The sequence below is a fragment of the Bufo bufo genome, chromosome 2 (assembly GCF_905171765.1).
Source record: "Bufo bufo chromosome 2, aBufBuf1.1, whole genome shotgun sequence".
NCBI lineage: Eukaryota > Metazoa > Chordata > Amphibia > Anura > Bufonidae > Bufo > Bufo bufo.
The window spans coordinates 549,215,644-549,229,806 of record NC_053390.1 but is presented as its reverse complement, the minus strand read 5'-3'; the positions used below and the strand labels follow the sequence as shown (position 1 = coordinate 549,229,806).

Genomic DNA, 14,163 nt, shown 5'->3' with positions numbered 1-14,163 from the left:
GACCTCCACAGCGCCCTGCCCCTTTAGCAGTGGCCTCCACAGCGCCCTGCCCCTTTAGCAGTGGCCTCCACAGTGCCCGCCCCTTTAGCAGTGGCCTCCACAGTGCCCGCCCCTTTAGCAGTGACCTCCACAGTGCCCGCCCCTTTAGCAGTGGCCTCCACAGTGCCCGCCCCTTTAGCAGTGGCCTTCACAGCGCCCTGCCCCTTTAGCAGTGACCTCCACAGCGCCCTGCCCCTTTGAGGCTAGGGCCACACGACATGTGTCGCGCGACATTTTGTCTCAACAATCTTTATAATGATAGTCTATGGTGTCGCACTGCGACATGTGACATGCTGAAACTGTAAAACGATAGTTGCAAAAAATCCATCCAAGATGGATTTTTCTGTGACTGTCACATCGTCACATGTCGCAGTGCAACACCATAGACCTCCGGCACTCCAGGTGTTGTGAAACTACAACTCCCAGCATGCATACTTGCTCTTCTCAGAACTCTCATAGAAATGAATGGAGCATGCTGGGAATTGTAGTTTCACAACAGCTGGAGTGCCGGAGGTTGCTGATCCCTGCCATAGACTATCATTATAAAGATTGTCGCGCGACACATGTCGTCGTGTAGCCCTAGCCTAAAGTTTACCAATAGCAGTGAAGCAAAATGACTGGGTTGTTATGGAAACCTGGAGTAAAACTGTGTGTTTGTGGAGACTAAGGGCCTGCGAGCTTCTATTGGCTGACAAGGGACATGTGACCGTGTGTATGGCAGTTGGGATATGAAGAGAAAGACTTGCAGGCTTGTATTGGCTAATGCCGGTCATTTATGGGAATCTCTCAGGATCGGTACGTCCTAGAGAGCTTAGACCCCCACAAGATTTCTTTCCAGGTAGCAAGGAATGTGTATACCAAGTTTCGTTGAAATCGATGGTTGCATTTTTGAGTGATCGCGGAACATACACACATATATACGTCCTTATATATATATAGATTAGTATCTGACGAATAGACACGTATCACTTATAATCTTTATAATTTGTTATAGTAAAAAAAATGTTGGCTATCCTGACCTCCCTCCGGCTTGTTTTAATAGACATGGAACTCTATGAAACTAGACATTTACAGACAAATTGTATGAGATTTATTTTCTGAACAGATCATGACTAAGGCCTCTTTCACACGAGCGTGACGTATTGGCTCCGGATGCGTTCAGTCAAACTCGCACCATTTTGCAAGCAAGTTCAATCAGTTTTGTCTGCGATTGCAATCAGTTTTTTCCGCGCGGGTGCAATTTTTGCGTTTTGATTAGTTTTTTACGCGCGTGATGAACTGAAGGTTTACAAACAACATCTCCTAGCAACCATCAGTGAAAAACGCATTGCACCCGCACCTGCTTGCGGATGCAATGCGTTTTTCATGCAGCCCCATTCACTTCTACGGGGCCAGAGCAGCATGGAAAACGCAGAATACAGAACATGCTGCGATTTTCACGCAACGCAGAAGTGATGCGTGAAAAACATGTACACAGACCCATTGAAATTAATGGGTCCGGATTCAGTGCGGGTGCAATGCATTCACGTCACGCATAGCATCCGCACAGAAAACTCGCTCGTCTGAAAGGGGCCTAAGGCCATACATACACATGCGAGTTCAGTGCGATAAACTGGCAGTGTGTATCGGTGAGAGGTCCTGTCCTGACCTCCACTCCTCTGACAGGATCACACAGCATTATACTGATTTATAATGAGAATCCTGGAATCTATTGTACATATGACCGCATTATGTCGGTGTAATTCAGTAGATTCCAGGACTCTCAGGGACACAGCCTTATAAATCATTATAAGGGTCCAGTCACACGTCTGTGTGTGTTTTGCAGATCCGCAAAACACGGACATCGGCAATGTGCGTTCCGCATTTTGCAGACCGCACATCGCCGGCACTTAATTGAAAAATGCTTATTCTTGTCCGCAATTGCTGACAAGAATAGGACATGTTCTAGTTTTTTCGGGAACGAAATTGCAGATCTGCAATTCCTGATCCGGGCAGCACATTGTGCTGCCCCATAGAAATGAATGGGTCCGCAATTCCGTTCCGCAAAATGCGAATCGAAATTGCGGACGTGTGAATGGACCCTAATGCTGTACATTCTTAAGAAAGAATGCCAAATAAAATGGCCATTGAGGGGTTAAAAAAAAATAAAAAAAATTGCCTCCTCCACTTGATCGCGCAGCCGGTATCCTCTTCTTTCTTCAAGACCTGCAAAAGGACCTGCGATGACGTCGCAGGTCCTTTGGCAGATCCTGCAAAAAAGAAGAGGATACCGGCTGTGCGATCAAGTGGATGAGGCGAATTTTTTTTATTTATTATTATTATTATTTTTAACCACTCAATGGCCATTTTATTTAGCATTCTGTCTTAAGAATGCTATTATTTTCTGTTAGAACCATGTTATAATAGAAAATAATAAAATCACCCGAACACCGAACTTCAGTGAAAAAGTCCGGGTTCGGGTACCCGAACTTGCAAAGTTCGGTACGAACCCCAACTTTGCAGTTCGGGTTCGCTCAACCCTAATCATGAGCCGTGGGTCCACTTCATGAAATCTTTATCGGTTTCAAAGCTCAGTTAGAATAGCGTGGGTTGCAGCATTAAAGTAGTACTCTAATCTGAGACATTTATGGGATATCCCATAAATATATGATAAAATGTGGGTCCCACCTCTGACCACCTGCTTCATGCACATATATCTGTGTTGCATCAGCATTTTTTGCAGACCCAACGACTTCAAAGGGCCGTGGTATAGGACATGTTCTATGAATGGACATACAGATGCAGAAAGCACATATTCTGCAAAAAGATAGAACATGTCCGCAAAGTGCAGACCACTGACATCAATGGTACCACAAAAATAAAAAAACTATGCAGTCGTCATTCAGACTGCATCCATATTTTGCTGATCCGTGATATGCAGACTGCAAAATGGATAGGGCAAGTGACACTCCAGAGAATATAGCAAGAAGGGCTGTGGATAAAGGCCCCAGATGGCAGGCTGAAATCTTGCATTGGACACATGGGTGAATCCATTTTACATACAGTATGTCACCTACTCTGCTGCCAGAGCTGTACCCCTTGGATCTGTACCAGATATTTGTTTCTTATATTTTGCTGTTGTCATCAAGGTAAGGAATATCTTAGCCATATGCCGTCATTTTGTGGGGAAACCGATAAAATCCGGTCACCACTAGAGGGAGCTCTTTGTAAACTTACACATACAGGTCCTATTGAGGTCATACCAATTTATGCTGTAAATAGTTCTATAGACTACAATAGGCTGTATGCTATACCCTCCATCATTCGCTCAGCAGCAGTACCTGAAAACTGGAGATCATTTTTTCAATATATATTTATTAGAGAAGAAGATAAATCACAGTTGTGAGATGCTCCCAGTGATGAAGAACTCCTGCCATGACCATACCTGCAAATCACACACTGAAATGTCACCGTCTAGTTTAATTATGTCTGAAAAGCTTGAGTCCCATCCACGTCCAGAGATGAAAAAACACGTAGACGGGCAGAGTGATGGGCAGCAGCAGACTGTAGAAGCACACGCTCGCCGTGCTGGTACATCCCTGGGGGAAGTCCTCGTCCACAGAGGCCGAATAAAAGATTCCACACAGCGACACGAGAGGCACGAGCACAGTCAGCGTGGGGAGAGACAGAAACATCTCCAAGGTTGTCAGGCTACTGTTGTGTGTTGTCAGGCTCCTTCTTCTCTTTGTGAATCATCCTTGCATCCTGAGGAATCAGATTGGGTATCCCATCCACTACAGGATAAGCGATGCCAAGCTCGTCGTTAAGGAGTTCATTAGTAGACTCGTCGTACCTGGAAAATAAAGACAGGGATTTACAGACCGCGTACAGTACGGCGTCTGACAGAGAAGACGCAGGGCAGCAGCCCCTTGGGGGCACTCATGTATCTTTGCCATCTATGATGGTAAGGGAGACATTACTGCCGGCAGTGACATGCTGTGCCGTCTGATACACGGTAACCTGGGGTATATCTCATGAAATCGAGAATGACTATGATCTATCGACATTCTGATCACAGACAGAGCTGGTGTTCAGGCTCTTAAAGGGGTTGTCTCACTTCAGCAAGTGGCATGTATCATGTAAGGAAAGTTAACACAAGGCACTTACTAATGTATTGTTATTATCCATATTGCTTCCTGGATTCAGTTTTCCATCACATTATATACTGCTGGTTTCCATGTTCACACACTATAGGAAAAAACACTTTTGCAGACCTGGCCACCAGAGAGGCTGGCACTTTTTCCTATAGTGTGCAAGCACGGCCACCACTGATGGATTGTAGGGTGGTCATCACCATGGAAATGAGCAGTGTATAATGTGATTGAAAACTGAATCCAGCCAGCAAAGGAGGCAATATGGACAATCACAATACATTAGTAAGTGGATTGTATTAACTTTGTCTACATCAGGGGTCAGCAGCCTTCAGCACTCCAACTGCTGTAAAACTACAACTCCCAGCATGCACACTTGCTCGGCTAGTCTTGTAGCTCCCATAAAAGTAAATAGGGGATTTGGGGAATTGTAGTTTCAGAACAGCCGGGAGGTTGCTGATCCCTGCTCCACATAATAAAGGCCACTTGCTGCAGTGACACAAGCCTCATGGTTGGAGGACACGGAGACATACAAACTGACCTGCCATGTGGTGGATTTTTACTGCAGATTTTACCCTTTGCAACGAATAAAGCTAAATCCATGGCAAAGCTGCCGTCATGGACTGTAGAGGATCTTTTCTGCAATTTACATCCCTTCCTAACAAGGGGTGAGCTGCACCTCTGTACTGCGCATGCGCTGAACACAGTGATGACCGCGCAGCCGTGAGACTTCAGGGCCAGGCGCCAACAAGTCTACCCTGTCACTCAGAGGTGGGGGCGTTGCTATTGCACCCAAGGACTCATTTACATATGATTAAATAGTACTGCCACAGAGTGACACGGGAGCAAGAACATTAGAGTCAGCTGGCAAGGGCTGGTCACACATGGGAGCTGGTTTTAATAGGATGGATGCGATTACAGATTCCCTTTAAAGGGGTATTCCTGTTGTTTCAAGTGTTCTCCTATACACAGGATAGGGGATAATTATCAGATTGGTGGGGGTCCTACCACCTACAGCCCCACTGAAATCAGCAGGAGAGCTGGTCGCACATGCCCGCAGCTGCTCCATTTATTTCTATGGAAGCTCCGGAAACAGTCAGAATACCCCTTTAAGCAGTGCCAAAAACGTGAAAATCATGAAAACCTGTAACAAAAAAAAAAAAAAAGTTTTAGTTAGCCTATAGAGCAGGGATCAGCTGTTCACAAACTACAACTCCCAGAATGCTCCATTCACTTCTATGGGAGTTAGAAGAGCAGCCGAGCGCTGATGGATGGCAGGAAATGGCTATAGACTTTTTCCAGGGTGCAGGTGCCCACAGAGAGGGCTCTGAGTGCCATAGGGTCGCCACCACTGAAATAGGGCAGCAATCACTGGGACCCCTCAGTAATCATAGGAACTAGAGGTCTGCGGCACACAGTGATCACATCTCCTGACCTGTACCTAGCGGACTACCTGAGAGCCTTCCTGGAGAGGGGGCAGACCAGGAACTGCAGCACCGAGCGATCGAACCCCGTGCTGCCCGTCACCTCCTGCGCTCGGCAGGCTGCAGCCGTGTGCAGGCTCCTCCGTCTGACAGCTGACAACCAGCTCCGAGCGACTCCCCTACACGCAGCCCCTAGCATGATCCACCAGCTCCAAGGACACAACCATCAGCCCCTTACCCACAAGCCTCTGCTGCTTCTAGGTCACATCCGGTCTCCCCCACCCCCGTAACAACAGCTGAATGGTACCTTCCGTCTGCAATAACTTTATTAACAACAAAACGTCCGACAGTGACAGGCAGGTTTTACTGCAGCTGACAAGACTTTGAAAATAAATGGCCTTCTCCCCGCCAGACTGGATTTGCTCCTTTGCCTTGCGTTCTTCTATTTTCTTGAATTCATCTCATGCCAGCTAGTCTACCCCTCCCCCTTCACAGATAGGGTAGCATACCTCGCAGCCACCACTAGGGGGACTCGCTGTATAAGTTTCTTTTAACCTTTAGGATACCAGAGGTTTTTTATTTTTGCGTTTTCATTATTCTTCCCTATTTTCCATGAGCCGTAACTGTATGAGGGCTTATTTTTTGAGGGACAGGTTGTACTTTCTAATGCTACCATTATTTATGGCATAACCTGTAGTGGGAAGCGGTAAAAAAAAATTCCAAATGGAGTGGAATTGGAAAAAAAAAACAAAAAAACGCAATTCCTCCACCATTTTACAGGTTTTGTTCCCACAGAGTTTTGTTTACGGCAAAACTGACCCATGCCCTTCATTCTCTCCAAGTCAGTACAATTACAACGATACCCCATATGTGTAGGTTTTTTATGTCTAAATAGTGTAAAAATAAATTTAAACTTTGACCACCATAACTTTTTTATGCTTATGTCTACTCAGCTGTTTAGGGGTTCATTGTTTGCGGAACAATCTGTAGTTTTATTGATACCATTTTGGAGTGTGCCTGACTTTTTGATCACATTTTATTACATTTTTCTGGGCAAGAGAAACTATGAAAAAATGGCGAAACAGGCATTTTGACCCTTTTTTCCATTACGCCATTCGCCATATTGGATTTTTTTTTTATATTTTAATAGTATGGGCGTTTTTGGTTGCGATGATACCCATGATGTTTATATTTATTGTTATTTAGGTATTTATTTTTTAATAATATGGAAGTGGGTGATTTAAACTTTTATATTTTTTTATATATTTTTTAACATTTTTTTTATTTTTTGTGATCATTTTGATGGTCTTATATGAGCCTATAAATAATGTTTATGAATTTTTTATTTTGTTCTATCAGGGATTTTAAATTTGACATTGAAACTCTATTTTGCTCATTTCTTATCCTGGCCTGCCATCTGGTGGCCAAAATAAGAATTGCAGCATGAATACTTTCAGCCTCGTCAGCGAGGCTGAAAGAATTCAACGCAACTACTGTTGCCCACTTTGGCAAAATGGGACATTGGTAGCAAGCCCGGAAGCGCGAGCTTCTGGGTTTTTGCGCATTTAGATGCTGTGACCTCACTTGGTCACGGCATCTAAAGCATTTAATTACCACGATCGGCATTATTGCCTGTTCTATTAGGGGCCAGCTGTTCCGTCCCGCAAAATACGGAATGCACACGAATGTCATCCATATTTTTTTCAGACCGCAAAATACATATGGTCGTGTGCCTGAGCCCTAAGGGTCAATTCACCTGTGTGTAAAAAAAATCATCAGTGACACATTCATTAACTATGCTTTACTAATGATGCTACACCAGAAGATGTGTGATTTAGAAATGTGCCTTAGGCCTCATGCACACGACCGTTGTTGGGTTCCGTGTCCGTGTTCCGTTTTCCGTGATTTTCTGCAGACCCATTGACTTTCAATGGGTCCGTTGAAAACTCGGAAAATGCACCGTTTGTCATCCGCGTCCGTGATCCGTGTTTCCAGTCCGTGAAAAAAATATGACCTGTCCTATTTTTTTCACGGACAACGGTTCGCGGACCCATTTAAGTCAATGGGTCCGTGAAAAAACACGGAGGCACACAAGATTGTCATCCGCGTCCGTGATCCGTGTCCGTTCTTTTCCTATCATTTTCAAGGCAAACTTGACTTAGATTTTTTTTTCACTTTTCATGTCTGGTGATCCTCCAAAAATCAAGGAAGACACACGGAAAAAAAAACAGACACGGAACGGAACCCCGTTTTGCGGACCATGAAAAAATACTGTCGTGTGCATGAGGCCTTACTGCTGGAAGTGACTGATTTCAGAATTTACGTTGTTGAAATGAGTATTACACTCACCGGTAATCCGCTTTCCTGGAAGTCTCCATGACACCAGATCCTGAGCCTGTCTTCCTCTGATAGGACAGGAAAAAACACAGAGGTTTAAAAACCCCACCCCTTCCCTCCATCGCCAGTGTATTCACCTTAAAGGGATTCTGTCATCAGAAATGAGCCCTATAAGCTAAACATATGGCGATGTCCCTTGTAAAACACAGAATCCTAAAGTGAGTTTATCAAATACCCCTGTGGCTCTATATTTCTAATAAAGCAGCTTATATCACCTGTCAATCAGTTCAAAATGTGTCCAAGGGGACGTCTCATGGTGAAAGGTGCCCGGCGGCAGCCATCTCGTTTAGGTGCCCAGCGCCGCCTTCTGAGCTGAAATCGCCACCCTCCCTTTCATGCGATCCGCCTACCTCACGTCATCACTCCCTCTCTAGCCACCGCTCGCTTCATCCAGGTCCCGCGAGCTTTGAACCAGGCTGTAGGAGGTTGGATGGCTGGGATGGGCTGTAATAGGGCAGTCAGTGGAAGTTAGAGTGAAGTGCGCCGGCCGGCGCAGGCGCACTTCGCTATACGAGGCCGCTGCCAGTAGTCCGCACGGGCGCATCAGGATATACCTAGTGCGCATGCGCGGGATCTGGATGAAGCAAGCGGTGGTTAGAGAGGCAGTGATGACGTGAGGTAGGCGGATCGCATGAAAGGGAGGGCGGCGATTTCAGCTCAGAAGGCGGCACTGGGCACCTAAACGACATGGCTGCAGCCGGGCACCTTTCACCATGGATACATTTTGAAGTGATTGACAGGTGATATAAACCGCTTTTTTATGAATATAGAGCCACAGGGGCATTTGATAAACTCACTTTAGGATTCTGTGTTTTACAAGGGACATCGCCATATGTTTAGCTTATAGGGCTCATTTCTGATGACAGAATCCCTTTAACCACTTCAGCCCCCCTACCTTAAACACCCTTAAAGGGCTTCTGTCACCCCACTAAAGTGATATTTTTTTTTTGGGCTAGTTAAATTAGTTATATTGCGATATATGAAAATATAATGGTGTTACTTACTTTGATCCAGCAGTTTCTTCCAAAAACAAAGTTTTATAATATGTAAATTAGGTCTCTACCAGCAAGTAGGGCGGCTACTTGCTGGTAGCTGCTGCAGAAAACCGCCCCCTCGTCGTGTTGATTGACAGGGCCAGCCGGGATCTCCTCCTCCGGCCAGCCCTGTCGGCATTTCAAAAATCGCGCGCCTGTGTTCATTCGGCGCAGGCGCTCTGAGATGGGGAGGCTCGCCTCCTCAGAACTCCCTCAGTGCGCCTGCGCCGATGACATCACCGAAATAGAAGACGTCATCGGCGCAGGCGCACTGAGGGAGTGCTGAGGAGACGAGCCTCCTCATCTCAGAGCGCCTGCGCCGAATGAACACAGGCGCGCGATTTTTGAAATGCCGACAGGGCTGGCCAGAGGAGGAGATCCCGGCTGGCCCTGTCAATCAACACGACGAGGGGGCGGTTTTCTGCAGCAGCTACCAGCAAGTAGCCGCCCTACTTGCTGGTAGAGACCGAATTTACATATTATAAAACTTCGTTTTTGGAAGAAACTGCTGGATCAAAGTAAGTAACACCATTATATTTTCATATATCGCAATATAACTAATTTAACTAGCCCAAAAAAAAAAAAAGCCCTTTAATGACCAGGCCACTTTTTACACTTCTGACCTCCACTACTTTCACCGTTTATTGCTCGGTCATGCAACTTACCACCCAAATGAATTTTACCTCCTTTTCTTCTCACTTTCACGCTTTCATTTGGTGGTATTTCATTGCTGCTGACATTTTTACTTTTTTTTATAATTAATCGAAATTTAACGATTTTTTTGCAAAAAAATGATTTTTCACTTTCAGTTGTAAAATTTTGCAAAAAAAACGAGATCCATATATAAATTTTTCTCAAAATTTATTGTTCTACATGTCTTTGATAAAAAAAAAATGTTTGGGTAAAAAAAAAAAATGGTTTGGGTAAAAGTTATAGCGTTTACAAACTATGGTACAAAAATGTGAATTTCCGCTTTTTGAAGCAGCTCTGACTTTCTGAGCACCTGTCATGTTTCCTGAGGTTCTACAATGGCCAGACAGTACAAACACCCCACAAATGACCCCATTTCGGAAAGTAGACACCCTAAGGTATTCGCTGATGGGCATAGTGAGTTCATAGAACTTTTTATTTTTTGTCACAAGTTAGCGGAAAATGATGATTTTTTTAAATTTTTTTATTTTTCTTACAAAGTCTCATATTCCACTAACTTGTGACAAAAATAAAAAGTTCCATGAACTCACTATGCCCATCAGCGAATACCTTGGGGTGTCTTCTTTCCGAAATGGGGTCACATGTGGGGTATTTATACTGCCCTGGCATTCTAGGGGCCCTAAAGCGTGAGAAGAAGTCTGGAATATAAATGTCTAAAAATTTTTACGCATTTGGATTCCGTGAGGGGTATGGGGAGTTCATGTGAGATTTTATTTTTTGACACAAGTTAGTGGAATATGAGACTTTGTAAGAAAAGAAAAAAAAATTTCCGCTAACTTGGGCCAAAAAAATGTCTGAATGGAGCCTTACCAGGGGGTGATCAATGACAGGGGGGTGATCAATGACAGGGGGGTGATCAGGGAGTCTATATGGGGTGATCACCCCCCTGTCATTGATCACCCCCCTATAAGGCTCCATTCAGATGTCCGTATGTGTTTTGCGGATCCGATCCATGTATCCGTGGATCCGTAAAAAACATACGGACATCTGAATGCAGCCTTACAGGGGGGTGATCAATGACAGGGGGGTGATCAATGACAGGGGGGTGATCAGGGAGTCTATATGAGGTGATCACCCCCCTGTCATTGATCACCCCCCTGTAAGGCTCCATTCAGACGTCCGCATGTGTTTTGCGGATCTGTTGCATGTATCAGTGGATCCGTAAAAATCATACGGACGTCTGAATGGAGCCTTACAAGGGGGTGATCAATGACAGGGGGGTGATCAATGACAGGGGGTGATCAGGGAGTCTATATGGGGTGATCACCCCCCTGTCATTGATCACCCCCCTATAAGGCTCCATTCAGATGTCCGTATGTGTTTTGCGGATCCGATCCATGTATCCGTGGATCCGTAAAAAACATACAGACATCTGAATGCAGCCTTACAGGGGGGTGATCAATGACAGGCGGGTGATCAGGGAGTCTATATGGGGTGATCACCCCCCTGTAAGGCTCCATTCAGACGTCCGTATGTGTTTTGCGGATCCGATCCATGTATCCGTGGATCCGTAAAAAACATACGGACATCTGAATGCAGCCTTACAGGGGGGGTGATCAATGACAGGGGGGTGATCAGGGAGTCTATATGGGGTGATCACCCCCCTGTAAGGCTCCATTCAGACGTCCGTATGTGTTTTGCGGATCCGATCCATGTATCAGTGGATCCGTAAAAATCATACGGACGTCTGAATGGAGCCTTACAAGGGGGTGATCAATGACAGGGGGGTGATCAGGGAGTCTATATGGGGTGATCAGGGGCTAATAAGGAGTTAATAAGTGGCAGGGGGGGTGTAGTGTAGTGTGGTGCTTGGTGCTACTTATTACTGAGCTACCTGTGTCCTCTGGTGGTCGATCCAAACAAAAGGGACCACCAGAGGACCAGGTAGCAGGTATATTAGACGCTGTTCTCAAAACAGCGTCTAATATACCTGTTAGGGGTTAAAAAAAATCGCATCTCCAGCCTGCCAGCGAACGATCGCCGCTGGCAGGCTGGAGATCCACTCGCTTACCTTCCGATCCTGCGAACGCGCGCGCGCGTTCACAGGAAATTTCGCGTCTCGCGAGATGACGCATATATGCGTGACTCTGCGCAGGGCTGCCCCCTCCGCAACGCGATCCTGCGTTAGGCGGTCCGGAGGCGGTTAAGGACCAGGCCATTTTTTGCAAATCTGACCAGTGTCACTTTAAGTACTGATAACTTTAAAACGCTTTGACTTATCCAGGCCATTCTGAGATTTTTATAAAAATGTATTTATAAAAAAATACCAAATTTACCAAAAAATTTTAAAAAATTGCAAATGTCTAAGTTTCAATTTCTCTACTTCTATAACACATAGTAATACCTCCAAAATTAGTTATTACTTTACATTACCCACATGTCTACTTCATGTTTGAGTCATTTTTGGAATGATATTTTATATTTTGGGGATGTTACAAGGCTTAGAAGTTTAGAAGCAAATCTTGAAATTTTTCAGAAATTTTCAAAAACCCAATTTTTAGGGACCAGTTCAGGTCTGAAGTCACTTTGTGAGGCTTACATAATAGAAACCACCCCAAAATGACCCCATTCTATAAACTACAAAGTTCTAAACTGATTTTACAAACGTCGTTAACCCTTTAGGTAAATGGAGATGAAATTTGAGAATTCGCATTTTTTTGCAAATTTTCCATTTTAATCCATTTTTTCCAGTAACAAAGCAAGGGTTAACAGCCAAACAAAATGCTATATTTATTGCCCCGATTCTGTAGTTTTCAGAAACACCCCATCTGTGGCCGTAAACTACTGTACGGGCACACAGTAGGGCGTAGAGGGAAAGGTGTGCCGTATGGTTTTTGGAAGGCAGGTTTTGCTGGACTGGTTTATTTACACCATGTCCCATTTGAAGCCCCCTGATGCACCCCTAGAGTAGAAACTCCATAAAAGTGACACCATCTAAGAAACTACACCCCTCAAGGTATTCAAAACTGATTTTACAAACTTTGTTAACCCTTTAGGTGTTGCAGAAGAGTTATTGGCAAATGGAGATGGAAAATTTGCCCAAAAATTTTAATTCTCAAATTTCATATTAATCTATTTTTTCCAGTAACAAAGCAAGAGTTAACAGCCAAACAAAATGCTATATTTATTGCCCCGACTCTGTAGTTTGCAGGAACACCCCATATGTGGCCGTAAACTACTGTACGGGCACACGGTAGGGCGTAGAGGGAAAGGTGCGCCGTATGGTTTTTGGAAGGCAGATTTTGCTGGACTGGTTTATTTACACCATGTCCCATTTGAAGCCCCCCTGATGCACCCCTAGAGTAGAAACTCCATAAAAGTGACCCCATTTTGGAAACTACGGGATAAGGTGGCAGTTTTGTTGGGACTATTTTTAGGGTACATATTATTTTTGGTTTATCTATATTAAATTTTTGTGAGGCAAGGTTACCAGAAATAGAAATTCTGAAATTTCATCTCCATTTGCCAATAACTCTTGTGGAACACCTAAAGGGTTAACGACGTTTGTAAAATCTGTTTTGGATACCTTGAGGGGTGTAGTTTCTTAGATGGGGTCGCTTTTATGGAGTTTTTACTCTAGGGGTGCATCAGGGGGGCTTCAAATGGGACATGGTGCCAAAAAAAAAAAGGCCATCAAAATTTGCCTTCCAGAAACCATACGGCGTTCCTTTCCTTCTGCGCCCTGCCGTTTGGTCATACAGCAGTTTACGACCACATATGGGGTGCTTCTGTAAACTGCGGTATGAGGGTAATAAATATTACGTTTTGTTTGGCTGTTAACCCTTATTTTTTACCGTGTTCATCTGAGGGGTTGGGGGGTATTTTTATTAAGCAGATTCTTACAGACGCGGCGATACCTAATATGTCTATTTACACTATATTATCTTTTTATAAAGAAAATAAAAACATTTTAGTATCTCCATAGTCTGAGCTGATTATCTTATGTAGGGGCTTATTTTTTGCGGGATGAGAGGACGGTTTTATTGGCGCTATTTTGGGGGGCATATGACTTTTTAATTGCTTGCTATTACAATTTTTGTGATGTAAGGTGACAAAAGAAATTCCTTTTTTTTTTTTTTTTTTTTTTTTACCATGTTCATCTATGGGGTTAGGGGGGTATTTTGTAGAGCAGATTATTACGGACGCGGCGATACCTAATAAGTCTACTTTTTTTAATTTATTTTAGTTTTACTAAATAATATTTTAGAAAATTTTATTTTTTAGTTTTAGTGTCTCAAGTCTAAAAACCATTTTTTATCCGATTGTCAGTGGCTAAATTGGGATATAAATTTAGTACTCCATGGAAGTGTGGTACTCCCTGAAGCAACCAATAATGCAGAGGCCCGGATGATCGGGGCACGTGTCACATTGAGTAGTGGAGTCCTTCCGTATCCCCCTCCTGTGACACACTCTGCAACTTTTTTGGGT

At 44.2% G+C, this 14,163-nt stretch overlaps 1 protein-coding gene and 1 long non-coding RNA gene across 3 annotated transcripts in view; one reads left to right on the top strand and one right to left on the bottom strand.

The window, feature by feature from the left end:
- Positions 1-3,373: 3,373 nt before the first annotated feature.
- Positions 3,374-5,921, bottom strand: PIGY (phosphatidylinositol glycan anchor biosynthesis class Y). Of its 2 annotated transcripts, none has more exons than XM_040418088.1 (2): positions 5,832-5,921; positions 3,374-3,871 (listed from the first exon to the last, which is right to left on the bottom strand). In XM_040418088.1, the coding sequence occupies exon 2, from the start codon at positions 3,711-3,713 to the stop codon at positions 3,498-3,500; it is 216 nt and encodes a 71-aa protein (XP_040274022.1). In that variant the 5' UTR covers positions 3,714-3,871; positions 5,832-5,921; the 3' UTR covers positions 3,374-3,497. The 2 variants fall into 2 exon arrangements, with proteins under 2 accessions (XP_040274022.1, XP_040274021.1); XM_040418087.1 differs by lacking the exon at positions 5,832-5,921 and adding an exon at positions 5,623-5,765.
- The window catches only part of LOC120989773, a 27,049-nt gene continuing 17,262 nt past the window's right edge, over positions 4,377-14,163 (top strand). Inside the window, exon 1 of the long non-coding RNA XR_005776319.1 lies at positions 4,377-4,784. This is a non-coding gene — a long non-coding RNA (uncharacterized LOC120989773). The remainder of the gene's footprint in view (positions 4,785-14,163) is intronic.

Coding starts and splice junctions, on each gene's coding strand:
- PIGY (XM_040418088.1), bottom strand. CDS start 3,713: ATGTTTCTGTCTCTCCCCACGCTGACTGTGCTCGTGCCTCTCGTGTCG.